This window comes from Heterodontus francisci, chromosome 4 (genome assembly GCF_036365525.1).
Source record: "Heterodontus francisci isolate sHetFra1 chromosome 4, sHetFra1.hap1, whole genome shotgun sequence".
Lineage (NCBI taxonomy): Eukaryota > Metazoa > Chordata > Chondrichthyes > Heterodontiformes > Heterodontidae > Heterodontus > Heterodontus francisci.
The window spans coordinates 158,516,415-158,543,279 of record NC_090374.1 but is presented as its reverse complement, the minus strand read 5'-3'; the positions used below and the strand labels follow the sequence as shown (position 1 = coordinate 158,543,279).

General features: G+C 41.6%; 2 protein-coding genes across 2 annotated transcripts in view; one reads left to right on the top strand and one right to left on the bottom strand.

Annotated features, from left to right (window-relative positions):
• Positions 1-13,303, top strand: part of LOC137369363 (hsp90 co-chaperone Cdc37-like 1) — a 32,156-nt gene extending 18,853 nt beyond the window's left edge. Inside the window, exons 4-8 of the mRNA XM_068030461.1 lie at positions 1,597-1,712; positions 5,054-5,176; positions 5,819-6,001; positions 6,747-6,818; positions 10,641-13,303. Coding sequence (XP_067886562.1) covers positions 1,597-1,712; positions 5,054-5,176; positions 5,819-6,001; positions 6,747-6,818; positions 10,641-10,748 — 602 coding nt within the window. The 3' untranslated portion in view covers positions 10,749-13,303. The remainder of the gene's footprint in view (positions 1-1,596; positions 1,713-5,053; positions 5,177-5,818; positions 6,002-6,746; positions 6,819-10,640) is intronic.
• A 7,502-nt stretch (positions 13,304-20,805) lies between these two features.
• Positions 20,806-26,865, bottom strand: part of ak3 (adenylate kinase 3) — a 30,384-nt gene continuing 24,324 nt past the window's right edge. Inside the window, exons 4-5 of the mRNA XM_068030462.1 lie at positions 25,137-25,255; positions 20,806-24,279 (exon numbers count right to left, since the gene is read on the bottom strand). Of these exons, the coding sequence (XP_067886563.1) occupies positions 24,180-24,279; positions 25,137-25,255 (219 nt within the window). The 3' untranslated portion in view covers positions 20,806-24,179. The remainder of the gene's footprint in view (positions 24,280-25,136; positions 25,256-26,865) is intronic.

Genomic DNA, 26,865 nt, shown 5'->3' with positions numbered 1-26,865 from the left:
GTGAATTTCTAGTTAAAATGCATGGCAGTAGAAACACAAGTAATTAGGGGAATAATTGCACTGATGCCTATAATTTGCAAAATAGGTCCAGAGAAGTACTGGCATCTTTAAATATTTGCAAAGCAACTTAAGTCAGTAGCCAGTGAAATTACTATTAACTGTTGGCGACTGTGCTATGTGAATTTGACACTCTCTCCCACACCCAACTGTCACCTTGGTAGCAAAATGGTGGGATAATATTCTAAGTTTGTATCTTATAAAGATTTTAACTTTTAGACATTTAACCAATTATTTGCACCATACTCAGGAAACGTGGGGTTTGTCGTTGCTGCTTTTTTAAAAAAAAAAACCTACATTGATCCCTGGACACTTCAGTTTTAAAATTCTCATCCTCTTATTCAAGTCCTTACATGGGCTTGCCTCTCCCTATCTCTCTAACCTCCTACAGCCTTCCGAGAACTCTGCGTTCCCCCAACTGTGACCTCTTGTGCATCCCAGACTTCCTTCGCCCCACCAGTGGTGGCCGTGCATTCAGGCATCTAGGCCCTAAGCCCTGGAATTCCCTTTCCAAACCACTCTGCCTCTCCCCTCTTTTAAGATGCTCTTTAAAATATACCTCTTTGACCAAGCACTTGATTGCCTGTCTTGATGTCTCCTACGTAAGTCCATTCAAGCGGCTTGGGACATTCTACTGCATTTAAAGGTGCTGTATAAGTAGTAGTAGTAGTAAAAATATGTACATTGAATTGTTTTATGGTGCACCTGTGAGCAAGAAGTCACTGCTTCGGATTGCTGCCATTGTCGTTAATTGTTCTTGATTCCTTGTTTGACCAGTTTGTTTGCACTTCTCGTCATTGGTACACTGCAGTGTTACAGGACACATTGGTGGCACTGAACAAGTTGTAATCTATCACTGATTTCTCTCTTCAGCTCTGTACCCTCACAGCATGCAATCATCTAAATGTAGTTATAGCCTTTTAGCAAAACTAATGTTTTGAATATGAATTGTGATAACCATAATGACAACTTCAGGGCATTGTAGTGTAACAGTTATGTTACGAGACATAATCCAGAGGCCTGAACTAATAACCCAGGGTAGTTTGAGAATTTGAATTTTGTTTTAAAAAAAACAAATTGACAGTATATCAGTAAAAGTGACCCTGAAGCTGAATGTCATACAAATCTCAACTGGCTCATTGAAATGCCCTTTAGGGAAGGAAACTTGCCATCTTTACAACAGTGACTCCAGTGGTTGACACTTAACTGTGTTAAAGTGGCCTAGCAAGCCACTCAATTGGATCACCAACTATGGATGGACAATAAATGCTGTCTGTGCCATTTTATTTCATAAATGCGAATTTATCTGCAGGAATATTCAGCTCTTAGAAAATGGAACGACTGTATTGAAAATAGCACTATTATTTACATCAAGCCTTTCATGCTTTTTGCTGTGAAATCTCTTGACTACACTTCCATTTCTCCACTATTATATAATAATGTAGTGCAAAAGAAACAGTTTGCTTATGTGGCACCATAGCTTTTTAGTTTGACAGTACGTTCTGTAAAGTTTTTTTTTTCTTCCCCTTCTCATTGCAGGTATGTTGAAGCGATGGATTGATAGTCAGAGATATTTGTCGGACCACCCTCACCTCGTTTGTCAAGAGACTGCTAATTACCTTATAAAATGGTGTTTTCATTTAAAAGAGGAAGAGGTAGGCCAAGGGCAAAATGTAACTTTAACAACGTAGGTTTGATCCATGTAACTTATACTTTCCCTGAGCTTTAGTGACTATTTTTGTACAGTGTGAGATAGTGACTGATATTCAGTTGCACTGACCAACATACATTTTGAACAATGAAACAAAATAAAATACTGTGAATGCTAGATATCTGAAATAAAAACAAAATGATGGAAATATTCAGGCGGTCAGGCAGCATCTGTGGAGAGAGAAATGGATTTAATGATTTTTCATCAACTGAGCAATTGTTCAGGAACTTTTTGTTGGGTGACAGTCTGTCATGGACAGTAGCATTTAGAAAGTACTCCATTATTTAGCTGAATTGCAAGAAATTAAGGTAACTGAAGTGCACTCGATTGCAGTAAGTTGAATGATCATTTGTTATAGTACAAAATCTATTCCAGTGGTGGCGAATGCTCAAATAGTACTGAAAGCTGACTGTTGCTTTTTAATAAGTTTTGGAGTGATAATTGAACACTCACTTTGAAGTGATTCAAATTGATTTGCTACATTGACTTGTTTATGAATAGTGGGCATTTGATATCTGTTGATATCCAGTCTGCAGGGCTGATTGTTGATCATCTGTGGTGTGCTTGGTGTATGGATGAAGTGTTACAGAAATATGTTTTGATCTATGACAGCCAACCTATCTTGGATTTCAGAGTAAATATAAACTCAGGCAGACAGTGCATCTGGTTCGAAGTCTCATGATGGGAACACAAATTGAAGAATGGAGATAGAAGTAATTTTTCTTTGACTTGTTGATTTTCGTTAAGTAACTTTATACTGTTTATATATATATATATATATATATATATATATATATATATATATATATATATCCTTGTTGAATTTCTCAAATATTGAAGCTTCATCTAAAAAAAATAGTTTTGCCAATTTTCATGTGACTAATTGAGGTTCATTGTGTTTCAAATTGCAAAATGGATATTTTTTATTTAATTACATATAGAGAAAAGGTAAATTTATTTTTTTGAACTGGCTAGTGGTAAAATGAATAGTTTTGAGGGAATAAAAGCATAGTTGAGAACAAAGGCATGCAGTCTTTGAGATTTCAAACCAGCTTAATTCATCTGGTAATGGATCAGGTCAAGAAATACCATGTATTCATTGCCAGCATTTCTTAGCTATCACAGGTACTCAGTTTCACACATGAGTTGAGAAATGTTTTTCCACATAAAGTTATGATCTGGAATGCACTTCCTGAAAGGGTGCTGAAAGCAGATTCAACAGTGACTTTCAAAAGGGAATTGGATATTAACTTCAAAATGTAACATTTGCAGGATAATGGGGAAGAGCAGGGGAATGAGAGCAATTGATTAGCTCTTTCATAGACTTGGCCTATGTCACGTTGGTAAAGCAATTGTCACTTAAAAGAACATCTTGAGCAGTTCAGAGGGCATGGGGGAGTAGATACTGAGCAGGAACAAAAGGAAGTTTTGTGAGAGCATCAAGAAGATGCTGTTTGTGAAAACTGTTGAAAGCAGGAAGCGAGTTAGCCAGGAAAACTCATTTTTGGAAGTAAATTCCAAAGGGCTACAGTGTAATGGGTGAAAGATCAGCATGCGCTGGTAGAGCAGAAGGAGTGAGGAATAAGCAGTAAACTAGAGTCAGAAGAATGCTGTGTGTCACACGGTTGCACAACATTTCCCATATCGGCTGGTATAAGGCCTGGGACAACTTGGGGGGGAAAAAAGGGAAGAGGACCTTGAAATCTATACAGTAAGGTACAGGGAGCCAAAGGTAAGGATTGTAGAGATGAATGTTTGGATGAGGTTCTCGTTAAAGCCCAACTATTCAGAGTTGTTCTGTAGGGTTAAAAAGAAACCCTATCTGTACAAATAGCAGTAAATATTGGGCTTATTTAGATATATTTCACCAGAGTAACAGAACATATTGACTTGCTGACCTAGCCAGGTCCCCTGTAATAGGTGATGAAGACAAATGGGACCTTGCAGCTAAATGGAATGGCATCCTGACAATAGAATAACCTAAACCCCTCTCGCATACTTCATGGCCAGTTTAAGATGAGCACCAATGGAAGCAGGATTCCTTAACTGCAGAATGGCGTGTGTTACAGTGGGGTCCAAAGGAGAAATGAAGTTCAACACAAGCTTGAGGAACAGCACCTCGTCTTCCGACCGGGAACATTACAGCCTTCTGGACTCAACATTGAATTCAATAATTTTAGATCATAACCTCTTGCCCCATTTTTCTTTTTTTGTGTTTTTTTTTTTTTTGCTGGTTTGTTTTCCCTCCCCCACCCTTGTTTCTTTCTTGATCTCTTTCATTTGTGTTCAGACAGCTGCTCTCCTGCCATCTACACCTCATCCAGACACCTCTTTTGTTTGTTTAATAAAAACAGAAATTGCTGGAAATAGCAGGTCTGGCAGCATCTGTGGAGAGAGAAGCAGAGTTAACCATTCAGGTCTGTGGCCTTTCATCAGAACTGGCAAAGGTTAGAAACGTAATAGGTTTTAAAGGTGGGGGAGGAGAGAACAGAAGGGAAAGTTGTGTGATGGGGCAGAGGGCAGGAGAGATTAAATGACAAAGATGTCATGGGACGAAGGCAAAAGGAGTGCTGATGGTTGTGGTGAAAGACAAAGCATTAGTCCAGAGAGGGTGTTAATGACAGAATAATGAACAGCTCTGTCCAAAAGCACAAACGTGAAAAACAAAGTTTAAAGCAGGCACATGATTTAAAAAAATAAAAAGGGCCAATCATGCTCTGAAATTATTGAACTCAATGTTGAGTCCAGAAGGCTGTAGTGTGCCTAATCAGGAAAATGAGTTTTTTTTTTTTTGGTTCTTGACTTGGCCTTGCACCATGAAAGCTTTCGTCGTTTAATCTCTCCTGTCCTCAGTCTATCACAGACCTTCCCTTTTGTTCAGCTTTCTCCCTTCCCACCCCCCCCCCCCCTTTTTTACTTTGTCAACATTTCTAACCTCTGCCAGTTCTTTTGAAAGGTCTTCGACCTGAAACATTAATTTTTTTTCTCTCCACAGATGCTACCTGACCTGAGTATTTCCAGTATTTTCTGTTTTTATTCCAAAGGACAGAAACTCTTTATATAAATGGAGAGAATTAAAAATGATGAATAATAGAAGTGTCATTGGTAAGCCAGTTTGTGTCTTTACACAATGAAATGCAGGAGGTTCATTAGTCTGGTGATACATGTCCTTTGGGTCAGAAAGGATTGAAGGGATTTGATGTACAACTTCCCACCCTCTCCCCAACAAAGGAGAACTTGCCCACTTAAGCTCTTTTGTAATCTACCTCCTTGTTTTATTTACAGAAACAAGCACTAATGGAACAGGTAGCGCACCAGGCTGTTGTTATGCAGTTCATTATAGAACTGGGCAGAAGCCTTCAGGAGGATCCTCGTGGTTGCTTCAGACAGTTTTTTGAGAAAGCAAAAGTAAGGATCTAAAATAAGGGGAAAGAAAGAATTGTTATTTTAGAACTCCATAAATGATGGAGGTTCTCACCATAATATTCAATCTAGGTATTATGTTTTATTTAACTGGAGCACTGCCTCACTGCTTGCTTTAATTTATAGTGCAACTTTGCACCCCCAAAACCTTTGGAGGCATGAAGCAACTAGTTGTTCAACTTTCTCCCCCTCCCCAGTAGAGAATCATGAGTAAGTTACGGGGAGAGTGTTGTCGAGGTTACACAGCACTAATGCCAACAGAGTCTGTGGCAATGTGAATGGCACATAGTTTGTTGGAAGGAGTTCACTTCATGTGCCAAATGAACTGACTTTGGCTTAGAACCATCATCGCTTATGCCACAAAAGGAACGTGTTTGATTTATTGTATCTGCCCCAGTTCTTTACTTAAAGCAAACTAAATCTGTTAGCACTGCTCAGTCTTCTTTTGCATCTTTAAGTGAAGAATAGCTAACAATGTCTACCTCAAACTTGTTTCTGTGATACTTGTAAGTGTGGGTGGAAACAAGCCCACTACGGACCTAAAATAATTAATTCAGCTTGACTAAAGGTGACCTTTTCATAACTTTTTTTTCTCGGTTTTTCACCACCCACCTCCTCCCCATAAAGATAGCTGAAGAGAGTTATATGGAAGCATTTAACACTGAACTTGCAGCATTTATCCAACGGGTCCGAGAATTCGCGGAAGCTAAAACTGCAGAGACGGTAACAATGCATAACGTGGCTCAGCACCTGAATCATCTAGATGTTCGTGGTCTGCATCCCATGGAAGTGTTTGAATCTTTGCCGCAAGTACGTGCACTTGATAAAATGTACTATTTCTTTCAGCCATCCAGGTGCAGGTTTGCACTGCAGCTCATTTTTCTAATAAATTTAATATTCATGAGCTATGTGTGGTTTACTTCTGCGAGTGAATTAACATGCATAACTGCTGAATTCAGCAAACCAGATATTGCGTTACAGCATTCACAATAAGCGTTCCAGGCTGTGTGCATCTTTTTTACTCTTAACACTTTGTTATTCAACTTCCTCATTTATTTTCTTCTCCGGACTCTGCCTCCTTCCACCTTGTGTCTGTGTTCTTCATTTCTATCATGCCTTCCTTATTGCCATGTAGTTTTATCCTTTCTTGGCTGATGAATCTACTGTTCTTATACCAGCCATTTGGGTTCATCCATTTTTACCACCTGGAAAGCAATTATTCCTGGAGAGGACCCCATGAAAGTTAATCTATTTAATTTGGTTAGCCCTGTTACTAACCACACTCAATTAACATTGTTTTGGTGCACAGGGGGAATGGTGTTACTTCCTAGAAGTCTATCACTCACACTGCACTTCATGAGGCTATAATTTCTTAACAGGAAAATTTAATAGACCTAAGAAAGAAATGCCATGGGTAATTCTGTGCTTCCATTGAGCATCCTCACTACCTTAACCTGCAGCCCACCCCCCCTCCCTCCCCAAGTTGCTTGAAACTAGGATTACAGTTATCGGTCCTGCAGTTTAATTTTAATAATGACTTGTATCTGCCTTCTAGGAGTTTAAACAGTGTTTCAAGTTGCAAGATGTCCACATTCTGCAGAACGTGCTTAGCAACATGAACCCTCAGGTACATTTTAAGTTGTGTGCTCTCTTATAATTTCTGATCAAGTTTGAAAAGGTTGTCTTTTATTTGATTTTGCCTCCTGCCCACTAAGTGCTGTGCTGTGTCCCACAAAGGCGAGAGTGGGGTTGGCCCCCAGCCTGTCTTTTTTTATTTTAAAAGCTGGCTTTTGGTTATTCAAGGAAAGGAATCTCCCCCATCATACCCCCAGTGGATGAATCTCATCTCAAGTTGCCTGATAAGGTATTAAGTAGAAATGAGGTGCTGTCCCTTCATTCTGCACCCTTGCTTCCCAACACCCTTCCAACAAGAGAAAATCAGAGGAGAGTTAAGTTGCTTTATTTCTGGTACAATTCGTGGGGCAGAAGGTGGAAAGGAGAGAAGGAACTAGCATTTCTCCAGTGCCTTTCACATCCTCAAGATGTCCTAAAGCACTTCAAAGGTAATGAATTTCCTTTCAAGTGTCGTCACAGTTCATAAGCAAATATAGCTGCCAATTTGTGCACAAGATCCCACAAACAGTTAATTTTGTTCTGAAACTGTTGCTTGAAGGATAAATGGTAGACAAGAAACTGAAGGACTCCTGCTCTTCAGATAGTCCCATGGCATCTTTTTATACCACACTTTTTAAAAATTCATTCATGGGATGTGGGCGTCCCTGGCCAGGCCAATATTTCCCATCTCTAATTGCCCTAGAGAAAGTGGTGGTGAGCTGCCTTCTTGAACTGCTGCAGTCCACGTGGGGTAGGTACTCCCAAAGTGCTGTTAGGAAGGGCGTTCCAGGATTTTTACCCAGCGGCAGTGAAGGAACGGCGATATAGTTCCAAGTCAGGATGGTATGTGACTTGGAGGGGAACTTGCAGGTAGTGGTGTTCCCATGCATTTGCTGCCCTTGTCCTTCCAGGTGGTAGTGGTCGCGGGTTTGGAAGGTGCTGTCTAAGGAGCCTTGGTGCGTTGCTGCAGTGCATCTTGTAGATGGTACCGTCTAAGGAGCCTTGGTGCGTTGCTGCAGTGCATCTTGTAGATAGTACCCACTGCTGCCACTGTGCGTTGGTGGTGGAGGGAGTGAATGTTTGTAGATGGGGTGCCAATCAAGCGGGCTGCTTTGTCTTGGATGGTGTCGAGCTTCTTGAGTGTTGTTGGAGCTGCACCCATCCAGGCAAGTGGAGAGTATTCCATCACACTCCTGACTTGTGCCTTGTAGGCAGGCTTTGGGGAGTCAGGAAATGAGTTACTCGCCTCAGGATTCCTAGTCTCTGACCTGCTCTTGTAGCCACGGTATTTATATGGCTACTCCAGTTCAGTTTCTGGTCAATGGTAGCCCCTAGGATGTTGATAGTGGGGATTCAGCGATGGTAATGCCATTGAATGCCAAGGGGAGATGGTTAGATTCTCTCTTGTTGGACATGGTCACTGCCCGGCACTTGTGTGGTGCGAATGTTACTTGCTACATTTCTACACGGACTGCTTCAGTATCTGAGCAGTCATGAATGGTGCTGAACATTGTGCATTCATCAGTAAACATCCCCACTTCTGACCTTATGATTGAAGGAAGGTCATTGATGAAGCAGCTGAAGATGGTTGGGCCTAGGACACTACCCTGAGGAACTCCTGGAGCTCAGATGATTGACCTGCAACAACCACAACCATCTTCCTTTTGTGCTAGGTATGACCCCAACCAGCGGAGGGTTTTCTCCCTGATTCCCATTGACCTCAGTTTTGCTAGGGCTCTTTGATGCCATGCTCTATCGAATGCTGCCTTGATGTCAAGGGCAGTCACTCTCACCTCACGTCTTCAGTTCAGCTCTTTTGTCCATGTTTGAACCAAGGCTGTAATGAGGTCAGGAGCTGAGTGGCCCTGGCAGAACCCAAACTGAGCATCACTGAGCAGGTTATTGCTAAGCAAGTGCCGCTTGATGGCACTGTTGATGACACCTTCTATCACTTTACTGATGATTGAGAGTAGGCTGATGGGGCGGTAATTGGCCGGGTTGGACTTGTCCTGCTTTTTGTGTACAGGACATTCCTGGGCAATTTCCCACATTGCAGGGTAGATGCCAGTGTTGTAGCTGTATTGGAACAGCTTGGCTAGGGGTGCAGCAAGTTCTGGAGCACAGGTCTTCAATACTATTGCTGGAATATTGTCAGGGCCCATAGCCTTTGCAGTATCCTGTGCCTTCAGTCATTTCTTGATATCACGCGGAGTGGATCGAATTGGCTGAAGTCTGGCATCTGTGATGCTGGGGACTTCAGGAGGGGGCCGAGATGGATCATCAACTCGGCACTTCTGGCTGAAGATTGTTGCAAATGCTTCAGCCTTATCTTTAGCACTGATGTGCTGGGCTTCCCTATCTTTGAGGATGGGGATATTTGTGGAGCCACCTCCTCCAGTTAGTTGTTTCATTGCCCACCACCATTCACGACTGGATGTGGCAGGACTGCAGAGCTTAGATCTGATCCGTTGGTTATGGGATTGCTTAGCTCTGTCTATCGCATGCTGCTTACGCAGTTCGGCATGCAAGTAGTCCTGTGTTGTAGCTTCACCAGGTTGACACCTCATTTTAAGGTATGCCTGGTGCTGCTCCTGGCATGCTCTCCTGCACTCTTCATTGAACCAGGGTTGGTCTCCTGGCTTGATGGTAATGGTAGGGTGGGGGATAGGCTGGGCCATGAGGTTACAGATTGTGGTTGAGTACAATTCTGCTGCTGCTGGATGCTCAGTTTTGCATTGCTAGATTTGTTCAAAATCTATCCCATTTAGCGCAGTGGTAGTGCCACACAACACGAAGGAGGGTGCCCTCAGTGTGAAGGTGGGACTTTGTCTCCACAAGGACTGTGCGGTGGTCACTCCTACCAATACTGTCATGGACAGATGCATCTGCAGCAGGCAGATTGGTGAGGACGAGGTCAAGTATGTTTTCCCCTCTTGGTTCCCTCACCACCTGCTGCATACCCAGTCTAGCAGATATGTCCTTTAGGACTCTGCCAGCTTGGTCAGTAGTGGTGCTACCAAGCCACTCTTCGTGATGGATATTGAGGTCCCCCACCCGGAGTACATTCTGTGCCCTTGCCACCCTCAGTGCTTACTCCAAGTGCTGTTCAATATGGAGGAGTACTGACTCATCTTCTGAGGGAGGGTAGTTGGTGGTAATCAGCAGGAGGTTTCCTTGCCTATGTTTGACCTGATGCCATGAGACCTCATGGGGTCCAGAGTCGATGTTGAGGACTCCCAGGGCAACTCTCTCCCTACTGTATACTACTGTGCCGCCACCTCTGCTGGGTCTGTCCTGCCGGTTGAACAGGACATACCCGGGGATGGTGATGGCAGAGTCTGGGCCATTGTCTGTCAGGTATGATTCCGTGAGTATGACTGTCAGGCTGTTGCTTGACTAGTCTGTGGGACAGCTCTCCCAACTTTGTTTAACTTCTCATCCAGTCAGTGGCACCTTTTGACAACACAGCCCCGTTTATATTCTGAATGAGACTTGAACCTATGGCCATCTGACTCTAGTGAAAGTGCTACCACTGAACCAAGCCAACCCAAGGTTTGGGTAGGGAGGGGGATTTTGACTGCACAACAATGTCAAATAGCAAACCGGCAGTCTGTTTTATATCTCTCCTTACGTTGACGTAAAAGAAATTCAAGTATATGTGGGACCTAATGAAAGAAATTCAGCTTTGAAATGAGTAAAATTACTGATTCTCTCCTGCTACCCGCCGAAGTTGCATTCCAGATAGCAATTACTTAGTCCAAGTTATCCACCATTTTCTAGTCCTTTACTCTCACTGTAATGTCAATGAGTTTCATTGCATTTCTATCTACGATAGGTTGCTGAACACTACTTGCAGCACTGTATTGATGTGGGCTTAAGAATCTACAATACTAAAGAAGCCAAAGAAGAAAGAAATGAAGAACCTAAAATGGACATATCTTAAATGTTTGGCAATAACACTATTAGATATCTGCATAAAACATTTTCACTACAGTAGAAGAAAAGCCTGCTATTTTTGTATGTAACTGTTAACTTGCCTGTTTGAATGCTGCACTTTATTTGTCAGGTTTGTTTAAAACAAAGTTTTGTTGACATGTTTTATCGAAACTCAGCTGTTAGTATGATTTGGATGCATTCCAAGCATCTGCTGCTGGCTGTTTTGAAAGAGGGCTTGCTCGTCACCACCTTTTCTCTTCTCCTTCCCCATCCTACACTGCCCAAAATAGCTTCTGGTTTAGTTTTGCTAAGGGTCAGTTGGATTGCACAGTGAATTATGCTGGTGTGCAGATTTTGCACTCCTTCATTACACTGGTGATTAGGACTCGTACAGACATCTCCTGGTAGCAAGTTCCTGAAAACTGGTGCAGGAGCAGCCCAGTCAGAAACATTTACTTAAGATATAAATCAAGTTCCTCACTAATAAAATCTAGAGTAGGAGGAATGTGGATTGGTGTCTTTGATTTTCACCACATGGTTTACTTTTTATTCCTTTTTTTAATAATGTTAGCAATAAAGTTGTTGAGTATAAAACAGATTTCCCCACATATACTAACATTTTGCTGTTAGTGGAAAATACACTGCGCAGTCATCTGTTGCACCACCCCCCCCCCCCCAAAAAAAAACCTGGAAGTTGATCAAAACAATTGGGTAAGCTCAGAAATTTAAAAATAATCAAATCAAAATTGATGGAAAATGGGGAAGTGTTGTCTCTTCAAGGCAAATTCAATTGCACCAAGTTTCCTAATCTCCCAAGATACTGTTTTTGGGTAAAGAATGCCATTTGTAGTGGTGGCTTTGCATCTGTATTACTCTTACAAAAAAGATGTACTATCGTCTAAATTTAAAAAGCTGACCAGGTGGATGGTATTGCTTCCAAAGCACTTGCAAAGAACTCAAGTGTTCCTCTTAATGCACATATTATTTCAGTCGTTACTTTAGAATTAATGGAGGCTGAATGTAGACTGAGCGTATGCAGAGCAGTAGAGTCATTTCAGTTGCTTTCAGTATGACAGCCTGCAGAGAGAATTTACACCTGTACACTGGAAAAGTGCATCATTCAGTGGAAAACAATCTTTTGTGTCATTCAGGATCAAATTACAGTGGAGCAAGTCCTGAGACAGATGTTGTGGTATGTAGATGATGCAGCAAAGGATTTAAGGATTCTGCTGTCAGTGTACATGCGCACTTTCAAACTGGCACTGCTGTGAAACTAGCTGTCTATCTTCAAGTGGGTCTAGAATATAGTAGCAGATGCACCTGAGTAACCCTAATGGCATTTTTGAGGGTTCAGATTTTACTGATTAGTTTCCAATTAACCCGTAAACCATCATGAACCTTTTAATTATAACTGGGCTTGTATGTTTTTCATATGTGGCCTGTGATGTTGAGGTGGAAGGTTTTACTCTATGAAAAACACATTGACCTGATGTACTCTTGTAAATAAATGTTCCAGCACTTGCTGAGAGAAGTAGGAATAAATGTGAAAAGATGGTTTGCAGAATGACTGAACAAACTAAACTTAATTGAGTATTAAGGCTGGTACAGTGCAATATCGTATCCAACGACATGTACTCCACTTAGATGAGGAGCTGATGCCAGAATGAGTGGGAGTTGAGATTCAGTTCTAAAACGAGCCTTATTATAAACTGCCAGCCTTCAATTTCATCATGAGAGTGTTTCAAACTCTCCAGTCGAACACAAAAGCCAAATACTGTGGCTGCTGGCAATCCGAAATAAACAGAACATGCTGGAAATACTCAGGTCAGATAGTGAGTGTGGACAGAGAAACAGTTAACATTTCAGGTCAAGACCTTTCATCAGAACTCAATCCAGTCTAATTCTTTATTTTTGGATGCTTTTCTCAATCCTTGTATTGGTCAATTTAATCAGTATTGTACCTGCTTGTGGCTAAATCATTTTTTGCCAAGACTCTACATACAAATCTGTACAAGTGGACAATAAAATGTGCACTTTTGACAGTGCTGTGTAGCCATTTTGTTTTTGCACTGATTTATTTAGTGTGCTTTAAAAAGAAATTTGGTTAACAATTGGTATTAAAATAAGGAAGATAGTTTAGTTGGTCCCTTCATCCCCACTGTGCTAGTTCAGATTTTGAAAGTGTCAAATGCCTGAAAAGCCTTGGATGCATGAACTTGGTTTGGTAACTAAATCTTTATTCAGGTAATAGAACTGGGTAGAAATGCAGTTTGTTTACTCTTGTTTTGCCATCAGTATATGTGATTTTAAAAATAATTCTGAATGGTTTGTAATCAACAGGAAAAAAAGTGTGTATGTATAATAGAGGAACGCCTTTTGGTTTTGTTTCAAATTGCACTTTTGCACAGCTAAAAGTCTTGAGACTTGCTTATAAAAGTGAATTAAAACAAGCAAAAGTAAAGTTAAATTGGTTCTAGTTGAATGTCAAGTTTGCTTGGACAATTACAATTGTAATTAATAAAATGGCTGTATTTTACATTTCTTTGGCAAATTCTATTTTTTTTTATATAACATTGTACATTGGAGAAAGACCTAATTTATTTTATTACTTAACCTACCAGAAGCTGCTTTTGACCATCTTCAGGCATAATACCAAAATTACAATTCAACTTGAAGGCGCATTAATATAGGGTCATGACTGCACTTTGCTTGAGTACATGAAGCAACCTTTGACAGCCAGCAATAGAAAATGTAAAAGTCAACAACTCTAATTGTTGTAGGATGTGACTATCAGGATTGTAGAAGGTGCACTAGATGGATTTTTTTTTTCCTCTTTGAATTCCTAAATGGCACCTCTGACAACACAACATGCACTCTACTGCATGCCTAGATTGTGTGGTCAGTCTCTTAAGTAGAGCTTGAAACCATGACCTGAATCATTAGAAAGAGTGCCCAGGCTGGATCAAAGAGCTACTTATCAATATTGAGATACCATCCAACTCTAGGCAATTGAATAAGCCACAAGCTGAATGTTAAAACTGGTCTAAACAACTAACTGAAATCTACAGAAAAACATTTGGCAGTATTCTAAGTATTTACTACAATACAAGACACATACAGAACCCCAAAAACACAAGTTCTACTCATGCAGTCAACCATGGTCACCACATGTGATGAGACTAAGTGTAAAACTAAAGGAAGTGTTACGACTGAGATGGGAGGAGTGCACTGTTAATTCAGTCCCACTTCTCCACAGGTCACAATGTGTCAAATTTTCCCACTTATCAAAACAGCCAGTCAGATACTCTATTTGTCCCCTGAAAAATTATCTTCATTATAAACCAAGTCTTAACCAATAATGAAGTAAATATATATGCGCAGTAGTTAGCATCGCAGCCTCGCAGCTCCAGGGACCCAGGTTCAATTCTGGGTACTGCCTGTGACCGCGTGGGTTTTCGCCGGGTGCTCCGGTTTCCTCCCACAGCCAAAGACTTGCAGATTGATAGGTAAATTGGCGATTATAAATTGCCCCTAGTGTAGGGAATATGGGATTACTGTAGGGTTAGTATAAGTGGGTGGTTGTTGGTCAGCACAGACTCGGTGGGTCGAAGAGCCTGTTTCAGTGCTGTATCAATAAATAAATAAAGTCCCTTATTTTTTATCCTAGCCCTGACACACACTTGCATACAAAACCGGTTAACCAGGAAAAAAATGGATTTTTGTTTCCAGCTGTTACAAAGAAATAGAAGGAATAAAAAAACTGACTATAAAAGATGGAAGTCCTTTGTTTTGGTGAAGTGTCGAATAGGTGGCTGCCATTCGGAATCTTTCCAGCTGATGTTGATGAACAGTCTGTTTGGGTAGGTGTTAAAAGAAATTCAACCACAGAAGGCTTCACATAGGTCTTACAGCAGGTGTGCAGCAACAAAGGTTTCCGTTCTCATACATTAAAGGCCTGCTCAGCTCACGAACAAAAACCCAACCCGAGCCGACTACCGGAATGTTCACTTTACCTACCTTCCGACTCCGAAGTTGCAGCATGAGCGTGATAACGTCAGACGCTCACTGCACAGACTCAGATTCCCTCTTTGCCATCCTGGACTCCCAGCTCAGGTAGGTTTTTTTTTTTTACTTTTAACACTTCTTGCTCTGTCTGTCCGACCCGACCCCAAAAGCCGGACCCGGAGGTGCGACCCAACCCGAACCCAACCCAACATGTTGGGTCCTGTCTGGTTCGGGACGGGTAGCAGGCCTTTATCATGCATTCAATGCACAGTTCTTTTAAAGATGCAAGGTTTCTGCAAACATTCCAGATTTCTTCAAAATACAGGAGGCAACAGTACAACTTGATACAGGATTTTTCTTTTCAACAGCAGGGATTCTTCAAAGAGAAGTAACAATTGTCTGGATTTTCTTTTGATCTCCTGGCTGGTCCATAAACTCCAACTGCCTCTTAGTCCAAAACCCAGCTGGCTTTTAACAGTTCAAAATGAAACCAGCTTTGTTTCCAGGCAAGTCCTATGATAATCATAAATCCTGCCTTGTCACAACAAACCCCCCCCCCCCCACCCCCCACTATGTTTACTTTAAATCACATGCTTTCCAGTACTTGTTTACTAATCAACCTTTTGTTCACCTTCCTTTTTAAAAAAAAAAGCACCCACAAAGTTCAGCAATCTCCAGATGCTTCAATGTCCATGAAATCCTTTTCAGTTTTTCAAATATAGATTCTCAATTTTTAACAAAAAATATGGAAACCTTGTAACAGCAGTGACTTGCACAAATGCCAAGAGTGGTAATCCAGTGTACCAGAAGAAAAAAAAACAGGGATACAAAAATTCAGAGCTGCCAAAAGGACAAATAGTAAAATGTTTGATAATTAAGACGAGTTGTGGGCCCATTAAAGATGGTGTTCTGTAATAGACCAATTTAATTTAAGATTTTATTAAATTAGTAATTTGTATCCATTTTCATTGTAGAATACCAGTGACAAAAGTGAAACTAAAAATGAATCAAGGGGAGGAACTTATTGGATTTAATGGAAGTGAAAAAGGTAATAGAGAAAATAAGAGTTAAGTCTCCAGGATCAGATGTAGAAGATAGGGAACGGTGATGTGATTAAGTCCCTGAGTAGACAACTTGGAGCAGCCAACCAATTGGTTTAAGCTTGGAGGGGCTTTAGCCACGAGCCATTGAAAATGCTGAGTATTAGTTAAGGCGCTGGTGGAGATTGTCCAGTGGATTCAGAGAGTTGAAGAGGATTGGGCTTGAAATAGCTAAACAAAAGGAAGAATGAATTTGAGCAGGGAAGGAAGGATAAGGCCCATCTGCTCTAATTAGAAGTGGTTCAACTGGAGATTGAAAAGCAGGAGTGCTGGTATAAGGTTAAAGAAAAGCATCAACAAAAGGATGGGAGTAAAAGGAACACTGTCAACACAAGGCAGCATTGTACAGCTATGAAGCAGAACAAAAGGAAAAACAGTAGATACATGTTTCGGCTCCTCAGCCACTAGCTTAAAACATCTATCCTTCCACCATTGGCACACCATAACTGCAATATTTACTATCCACAGGATGTAGTGCAGTGACTCACCAAGATTTCTTTTGTCAGCACCTCCCAAACCTGCAACCTTAACCACCTGGAAGCAGAAGAACGGCAGGCACATGGAAATACAGTCACTCCAAAGTCACATACCACCTTGACCATTCCTTCGTCACTGGGTCAAAATCCTGGAACTTCCTACCTAACATCACTGTGGCAGTACCATCATCAAATGGACTGCAACAGTTCAAGAAAGAGGCCCACCACCACGACCACCACCTTCAGGGTAACTAGGCATGGACAATTTCCAGCAATACCCACAGCCTGATACTGAATTGTGAGGAAGAGAACAAAAGGAAAGGTGTGTGAGAGGGCAGGAGAGATTAAATAACAATGACGTGTAAGTGGTTTCCTCCAGTGTACCGAAAACACACCTCTTACTACAAGTTCTAGACGATAGGGATTATATGGGCAGATCAGACTCGGACCTACGTTTTTTGGGCTCAACTATATTGTTTTTAATAAGATTAACAATAACACTCGAACAGTACAAAACAGTACAATTCCGGCTTGTTCAACTAGCTCTACCATGCTAAATTACCACAGCCTAATAAAAGGACCCTCCCATGAAATAAACTAACACAGGACCCCCAGTACTAAACCCATCTAAGGTTTGCTTGGGACTTATAATCACCCCCTCACACAGTTAAGTGGTCTTGTGGATGTATAGGCGCAGGCAATATGCTCACCCCGATTGACCGTTGCTTGCTTGCAGCTTCTTCCTGTGCGTCTCGCTCCTGGTTCCATACCGCCGACGCAGTATCCAAGTTCCAGTTAGAGTTGAGGTCCATTGATGAGGGATGAAGAGCAGCGCTCAGCTTCTGGCAGTGTTCCATTGAATCGAGCCGAGCCGAGCCCCACTCAGGAGACTCGCTGTAGATTGATGCTAAAGGAGAAGAGAGAAAAGCCAGCACCGTTGCCAATCGGCTCCATATATATCCAAAATCCATCACCTTTTCTCCCAGCAATACTCATAACCTTTGAAATCTTTGTGAAAAATTATAGTTTGTTTTCTCGCTCCCAGGCCTGGCACCTGGAGAGACAATGAGTGCTGATTACTGAATGTCTGCCGTTGCCTGAGTTGACGGCCCCCCCATTAGCAGGTAATGGGTTTCAATCTCAAACCGATCTTGCTTAACTGGCTTATCTCCTGGAAGACAATGGCCCAGCCATCTTCCTGCCTTCCACCAGTTTCAGTTGGGACGGAGTTGTGACTGTGCTTTATTGAGTTACCTCTTGGGGTATTGTTCCCAGTAATCATGTTAGATGGTGATGACGTCAATTGGCCTGGGTTCCCTTTCACCCAGCCTGTCAGTGTGAATTGTCTGTTTGCATATGAATGCACCTTAGTCAGGTTAGCCTGGCTCGAAACTCCTGCCAGTCAATCCTATTCCCTAAGCCATTGTCACAAGCTTGCCAAACAGTACAGTTCTTTATTGGGGTTTTGGATTTAAAATATGATTCATAAAAATGGCCAGAAAGCTGCTGCTACAGATGTCATGGGACAAAAGCAAAGAGCGCATTAATGGTTATGGTGAAAGACAAAGCATTAATTCAGAGAAAGTGTTAACGGCAGAATAATGAGCAGCTCTGTCCAAAAGCACATGAAAAACAGGCACAAGGTTGAAAAAAAATAATAGACATAAAAAAGTCAGTCATGCTCTGAAATTGTTGAACTCAATGTTGAGTCCACAAGGCTGTAGAGTGCCTAATCGAAAGATGAAGTGCTGCTCCTCGAGCACATGTTGATGTTCGCGGAACACTGCAGCAGACCAAGGACAGAAATGCAGGCATGGGAGCAGAGTGATGTGTTGAAATGGCAAGTAACTGGAAACTCGGGGTCATGCTTTCGGACTGAGCGGAGGTGTTCCGCAAAGCAGTCACCCAATCTATGTTTGATCTTCACGATGTAAAGGCGACCACATTGTGAGCAGCGAATACAGTATACTAAATTGAAGGAAGTACAGGTAAATCGCTGCTGCACCTGGAAGGAGTGTTTGGGGCCTTGGATGGTGAGGAGAGAGGAGGTAAAGGAGCAGGTATTACATCTCCTGCGATTGCATGGGAAGGGGACAAGGTGTCAGGGATGATGGGGGAGTGGACCAGGTGCCACGGAGGCAGCAATCCCTTCAGAATGCAGACAGTGGTGGGGGATGGGGGGTAAGGAAGATGTGTTTTGTGGTGGCATCACGCTGGAGGTGGCAGAAATGGCAGAGGATGATCCTTTGGATGTGTAGGCTGGTGCGGTGGAAAGTGAGGACAAGGGGAACCCTGTCGCAGTTCTGGGAGGGAGGGGAAGGGGTCAGGGTAGAAGTCCAGGAAATGGGTCGGACATGGTTGAGAGCCCTGTCAACCACAGTTGCGGGGGGAAATCCTCAGTTGAGGAAAAAGGAAGATATGTCAGAAGCGCTGTTATGGAAGGTTGCATCATCAGAACTGATGCGTTGGAAATGGAGAAACTGGGAGAATGGGATGGAGTTCTTACAGGAAACAGGGTGTGAGGAAGTGTAGTCAAGGTAGCCATGGCAGTCAGTGGGCTTATAATGAATATTAGTGAACAGCCTATCCCCAGAGATGGAGACAGAGAATTCGAGGAAGGGAAGTGCTAGAGTTAAGAGCATGTAAAGATGAGAGAAGGGTGGAAATTGGAAGCGAGTTTGATAAATGTTTTCCAGTTCAGGGCGAGAGCAGGAAGCGGCACCGACACAGTCAATGTACCGGAAAAAGAGGTAAGGGAGGGGGCCTGAGTAGGACTGGAACAAGGAATGTTCGACATATCCCACAAAAAGACAGGCATAACTAAGACCAATGTGGGTACCCATAGCAACACCTTTTATTTGCAGTGAGTGGAGTTGAAGGAGAAGTTTTCAATGTAAGAACAAGTACAGCAAGGCGGAGCAGGGGTGGTGTGGATGGGGACTGGTTGGGCCTCTGTTCAAGGAAGAAGCGGAGAGCCCTTAGATGGTCCTGGTGGGAGATGGAGGTGTAGAGAGATTGGACATCCATAGTGAAGAGGTGGTGGTTAGGGCCAGAAAACTGGAAATTGTCAAAATGACATAGGGCGTCAGATGAGTCACTGATGTAGTTGGGAAGAGACTGGACCAGGGGAGAACAGATAGATTCAATATAGGAAGCAATAAGTTCAGTAAGCAGGAAGAGGCTGAAGCAATGGATCTAACAGGACAGTCCTGTTTGTGGATTTTGGGAAGGAGGTAGAAGCGGGCTGTCCAGGTTTGCAGGACCATGAGGTTGGAAACTGTAGAGGGAAGATCTCTGGAGGAGATGAGATCAGTGGCAACCCTGGAGACAGCGACTTGATGTTCAGTGGTGGGATCATGGTCCGGGGGAGGTAGGAAAAGTCTGAGAGTTGGCACACAGCCTCTGCAAGGTAGAGGTCGGTACGCTAGACAACAACAGCACCTCCCTTGTCAGCAGGTTTGATCACAATATTGGGGTTCGACCTGAAAGAATGGACTGCAGCAAGTTCAGAGGGAGACAGATTAGAGTGAGCAAGGGGAGCAGAGTAATTGAAATGGTCGATGTCACGCTGACAGTTCTCAATGAAAAGATCAAGAGTGGGCAACAGGCCAGAGGGAAAGGTCCAGGGGATGGAGAATACTGGAGGTGGGTGAAAAGGTCAGCTGTTCAGGAGGATGACTCCTGGTCAAAGAAGTGAGCCCGGAGGCGAAGACGACAGAAGAGGAGCTCAAAGTCGTACAGAGCACAAAATTTATTGAGGTGGGGGCGTTACAGAATAAAACGGAGTCCTCTGTTAATTGAATATAATTACTTGGCAAAAATCATTGTTCATTTAAAATTTTCCTTTGTACTTAAACTCAAGATGCTCACAACAATTGAATAACTTCCTTTTCATCTGCTTTTGCTCCTCTTTTTTTATTTTTAACCAATCCTGTTGCCTATTGGTTTACTTTTTTTAAAAAAAAACTTTCTGCATATCCCCAATATTATTCTTTAAATTCCTACTTCGCCACATTTACATTGTTGGTCTTATCCTCTCATTTGGCCAGAATTAATTTAAACTGTAGCCAACATTCTCCTTAGTACTTGCCACTTTTCTTTTTTTGACTTTCCAACCACTACTGCCCTTTAATTAACCATCTAAAACTCAAATTGCATTCCTTCAGAGTCTGCTCAAAGTAGTATCCACACTTCAGGTGGTCTTCCAATCCTCCAAGGTATGTTACAACCGTGCTCCACTGGATTCACGTAGTGTAGAAATAAATCCTGATTGAATTAGGTACCATTATCTGCCTCAGTCCTCAGATACTAAATTACTAACCGATATTCGACCAACAATAAAACACTGTAGCTGGATGTGAAACATGTACACAAAAGAGACCAAAATAATTTTTGTCCAGTCCAGATATGCCTTTTTGCATTTCTGATTTGTTAATTGCACATAATACATTTGTCATAGCTTGATAGAGGACATTCACAAATGGTTTAGTCTGACAGGAATTTTTCATTTATTCCATTTTAAAATCATTTATATGAAGTTTGAAAACAAGTGTTGGCATATCTAACCAGTAAAGTCCAAGATTCCTCCTACTTTAGGAATGTTTAAAAATATTAATTTCCCTCTCAATTATGCCTCTTTCAGTTTTTAGCCTATGTTTTACTCTCTTGCAAAAAGAATTAATTGGAATAGCACTCATGAACATCTAAAGTCAAATGAACTGCCAATGAAGATTCTCCACAAAGGAAAGTTGCACACAGGGACAGAGAGAGAGAGAGAAACACACACAATAAGAAATGTTTTACAGTGCAAAACAAGTGGATGAACACTTTGGCAGACTACAGATGATAAAAGGATTTGACAGATAGGGTAGATAGTGAAATTATTTCTTCTGATGGGGGAAATCCAGAACGAAAGCACGTGAACTTGAAGTTGGAGCCAATCCATCCGGGAATGAAATCAAGAAAACACACTTTCACACAGGGGATAAAAGAAATCTGCAATGCTCTTCTCCCAAAACTCTGTGGATGTTGGACCAATTATAATTTAAGACCAAGACTGACAGATTTTTGTTGAGTGAGGCTATCAAGGGATATTGGGTGAATAAATGGAGTTGAATTACAGATCAATAATCATCGAATTGAATAGTGGATCAGGCTCAAGTGGCTGAATGGCCTACTTCTGTTCTGTTGTTGAACTGCAGAAATAGACCAACAGTAAGCCTATAGATAGCAGCAATTTTGCCATTTTAAGTGTGTTGTAAATTGTGCTCTTAGTTATAAGCAATATAAAATACCTCTTTAGGTTAAAAAGTATACATCACAAATCACATACAGAATCCTTTCAAATTTCCAAAATAAAAGTACAGAAATGTTCTGCAGTCCACAATCGAGGTAGCAGCCTCTGAATACATGGGTAGTTATTCATGTTCAGTACAGATGCTCCTGGAACATCCACTCAAAAAGCAGACAATTGTAAACATCACTGTGCTTGCTTACATTAGCAGAGGATCAGAATACAACAGGAGGCAGTATCAGAGCCATAGACCATCAGACTCTCAGTTCAAGAAGTGACGTTCCATTTTGACGTTTAGAACAAAGGGCCTCATGCCCATTGTGTTTGGCAAAAACCTTTCCATTGCTTTCAGGTTCCTGCAGCAGTAGAAGGCAGGAAGTATCAGGTTACTCAATGCTTGGGAGCAAACCGATGCAATCTAGTTTGGTTGCTGGATTATCACCTTGACTGAAATGTTGCAAGTGTGTAAGCTGGCTGGAGAAGGCTGTTTACATGCTGCCCTCCTTAGCAGTAAAAAGTTGGTGAGGCGTCAGCCTAAGGCTTTAGCTTGGCAGTTAGTATGACTTAACAATAATAATAGCTCTCACCAATTCTTCCCATGAAAATTGATCGTTATACCCAACAAGATTAGCCACTTGCCTTTATCTAAAACCTCAGATTTTTAACAATCTTTTTCCTCCGAACTACCATTTCCATACATATTGTGTATATTTAGCTCTAATTGTCCAGGAATGCTGGAAAGTAAAATGCACCTGATCATGCTGCTTTCTCCACTTAATTTTAAGATGTGACGCAGCTTCTTGAAACACCTCATGCACTTGATATTGAGCATCACATTGTACTCAAGCAAAACACTATATTGGAAATCTGAAATAAAAATAAAATGCTGGAAATACTCAGCCGGTCAGGCAGCATCTGTGGGAAAGAAGGAGTCAACGTTTCCCCCTTCCCACCTCATGGCACCTTCCCATGCAAGTAGAGGAGATGCAACACTTGTCCTCTACCCATCTCATTGTCCAGGGCCTCAAACACTCCTTCCAGGTGAAATAGTGATTTACTTGCACTTCTTACAATTTACTATACTGTATTAGCTACTCACGATGCAGCCCCCTCAACAGTGGAGAGACCAAATGCAGATTGGGTAACCGCTTTGCAGAACACCTCCATTCAGTCCACAAGCATAACCCCGAAAGTTTCCAGTTATCTATCATTTTAATTCTCCGCCCCATTCCCTCACTGACCTCAGCCTCCTACACTGTTCCAATCAAGCTCAACGGAAGCTTAAAGAAGAGCACTTCATCTTTCCATTAGAGACTTTTACAGCCCTCCGGACTCAATATTGAGTTCAACAATTTCAGATCATAACCACTGTTATCATTTATTCAGACTGCAGTTGCTGGTAATAATTCTGCTTTTGTAATTTTCTGCTCCTCTAGACTCACCTTTTGTTTCTTTTACTGTTTCATCACCACTCCCTTTTGTCTTGCACCATCATCCTTTTGTCACTTAATCACTGCTGCTTTCTATTCTATCACAGGCCATCCCTTCTGTTCTTTTCCTCTTCAACCCATTCCTTGCCTCTGTACTTGCTTAGAACCAGTTAAATCTCTAATTCTCACAAAAGATCGTCAACCTGAAGTATTAACTCTGTTTCTCTCTCCACAGATGCTGTCTGACCTGCTGAGTATTTCCAGCATTTTCCATATTTATTACTACGCTGTACTGGCTTAAAGAGGAACACTAGGTAGTACTATTTCGTTCCAATTATTCATTCATAGAAATAATTGTGAACCAGAATATTGACATTTTTTCTTTTAAAAAGTCAATTTTATTGCCTGTGCGCAAGACCCTCAAATCAGTCTCCTTTACCCCTTGGCTGCTCTGATGAGATCAGTGGCAGAAAGTGTCTCAGTACAATTCCACAAGTACAGCACAGCCAGTCTCCAAAGGGAGCCATGGTATGAGACATGTTTGAGGATACTTCTGAAAGACCAAGAACTATATGTGCCATTCTTTGCCAAGTTTCAGTTTATAAATTTCATACATACCAAGTCAGACAAATAGATGGACTGGTCAATTATTGAAGGGCTCAACTCAGTTGTCTTGTGTTTCAATCAGCTGATTCCAGGGTAACAATATAACAATATGTACAATTTTTCTCTTTTTGTTTGGAAAAATGTCAAATCAAATGTTTTGTAGTTAACCATTTGTAGCATACCCTTCCATCTGTATCTTAATTAGTGTCAAGTATTGGTCAGTGTGTGAAATAATTATTGATAGTATAACAAATTATCTGCTGTGTAAACAAACCAGTTCTCTCAATTCTAGTTAAGATTAAGATAGTTTTGCTGGTTTACTCCAGTCAGTCTTGAACAACTTTAAGTTATTTTTTAAAAACTGCACTTCTGAGAAATGCTCTTTTAAAAAATCCATACCAATGTTTTTAAGACTCCAATCAAAAGACCAAGTCAGTTTTCTCCCCTCTGGTGATGGCCATGTGATCAGCCAAGATGGCATTTGATGGAAAGTTTTCTTGCTATCGTCTTGCTGTTACACTCTTTGATTTAACAGAGTGCTGGGAGTTTCTTGGCGAGGAAAGCATGCACATGAGGCCAAATCCTGTTGGTTTCTGTTCCCGAGAAGACTTCTAAAATGCCTTTATTTCTATAAAAAGCACAAAAATTATCTTTCATTTATAGAAGACAAAATAGACCCTCTATTCGAGCATCAACTGTTAGACAAACAAAAAGACCAAAATCCATCTAGTTTGCCTTCTGCCATCCTGTTAGTCACCTGATACAATGATAATGGAGACGATGACTAATCATAGTAATCAATCTCTATCAATTAGTCTACAACAGACCCAGACATAACAGGAAGAAAACCCCAGTGGTGGGGAACTGTGGGAACATGGGTCCAAAGTCACATGTTCCACTTTCCACATGTCAAGTATCAAATTACACTCTCAGAATCCCTAAATGTTATTTTCTGAAATAAAATCAAATTGTTATTTGAATGAATCAATACCAACGGTATCCCCTGTATCCCTAGGGAGCCTGTTCCAGAGATTGACCACTCGCTCCCTGAAATATTGTTTCCACAGATTAGTTTTGAATTAACTTCAAGCACAGATCACATTCTTGGTTCTACTGTTCTGGACAAGGTGATATTGCTCGTCATGATCTACATCATCAGAATCCTGAACACAGCAATCATATCACCTCTCAACCTTCTGTTTTCCAGTGAAAAGCTGCCTAATTTACATATCCTTTATTTAAAATTGCTTTCATTAAACTAACTTGTATAAAAATCAAGCCTGTGCTTGGTACCTGAAAATCTGAGGCTGACTTTTTCGACAAGTATGCTGCTTATTAACTACACAACCCTTTCAAATAGGAGAGCAAAGTCAGCTGGGCTATATTTCTGAATAGAGACCAATGTCTCATGAACATCCAAGAGGCATAATTCAAGGAGTTGAGCTTTCCACTATCCACTGTTTTAAAACCCATTTCACCACTTACTGATAGTATTCCAAAACTGGCTGAGTTAGTTTTTCATATGCCCGGAGCCTTGAAGTCACAGTTTCTGGCTTGTCATCATTACGCTGACTCAGAGGTTCCCCAGTGAGGTCATCAATCCCCTTTTTAAAGAATAATTCAGAGAATAAAACAAGTAAAATAATGTAGTTTGTATTTCATCCCCCGCCATCCCCTGCCCCAAAAAAACATTAACATTTCCCTCTCAAATAACCCTGTTAGCACACTAGATGCCATATCACAAGTGTCCCTAGGTAAGTTATCAAGACAGTGCTGTGCGTGTGTGGCAGGTAATTGCACAAAACAGCACATCAGTAATTTAGGACATCAGCAGTTTGAAATAGAGTGAAACTCACATGAAGGAGTTCATAGAATGAAACTGCACAGCAGGCTATTTAGCCCATCGTGCCTGTGCCAGCTCTTTAGTAGAGCTATTTAATTTAACCCCAAACCCGTTCTTTTCCCATAGCCATAGAAAATTTACAGCACAGAAGGAGGCCATTCAGCCCATTGCGTCTGCGCCGGCCGAAAAATCTAGCCACCCAATCTAATCCCACCTTCCTGCACCTGGTCCATAGCCTTGCAGGTTACAGCTCTATTTTTTTTTTCCTTTCAATCCCTTTTCGAATGATACTATTGAATCTGCCTCCACCATCCTTTCAGGGAGTGTATTCACTCAATGTGTAAAAAAAAAGTTTCCTCATGTTACCTTTGGCTCTTTTAAACCCATGTCCTCTGGTTACCGATCCTCGTGTCACTGGAAACAGTTCCTCTTTACTTTAACGGTTCATGATTTTGAACACCTCTATCAAATCTCCCCTGAACCTTCTCTGCTCTGAGGAGAATAACCCGAGCTTCTCTAGTCTCTCCGTATAACTGAATTCCCTCATCCCTGGTACCATTCTAGCGAATCTCTTCTGCACCCTTTCTAATGCCTTGACATGCTTCCTAAAGTGTAGTGCCCATAATTTATTTAGAGATACAGCACTGAAACAGGCCCTTTGGCCCACCGAGTCTGTGCCGACCAACAACCACCCATTTCTACTAACCCAACAGTAATCCCATATTCCCTACCACCTACCTACACTGGGGGCAATTTACAACGGCCAATTTACCTATCACCTGCAAGTCTTTTGGCTGTGGGAGGAAACCGGAGCACCCGGAGGAAACCCACACGGTCACAGGGAGAACTTGCAAACTCCACACAGGCAGTACCCAGAATTGAACCCGGGTCCCTGGAGCTGTGACTAACCACTGCGCCGCCCTATATAATTGAACACAATATTCCAGCTGAGGCCTAAACTTCTGTTTTATGAAGGTTCAGCAGTACTCTACTCCTCTATTCATAAATTCAAGGATCCCATATGCTTCTTAAAAAAAACCCAGCCTTACCAACTTGTCTTCCCACCTTCAAAGATTTGTTTACATATACCCTCAGGTCTCTCTGTTCTTGCACCCTACCTACAATTGTATAATTTAGTTTACATTGCCTCTCCTCATTCTTCCTACCAAAATGTATTACTTTACACTTCTCTTAACTTTCAACTACCACATGTATGTGCATTTTACCAATCTCTGTCCTGCTAAAGTCTTATTATCCCTCATTTTTAAAAATAAATTTCCAAGATTTCTGTCACCTAAAAATTCCAAAATTATGCCCTGTATACAAGTCCAGGTCATTTATATATATCAAATAGAGCAGTGGTGCTGATAC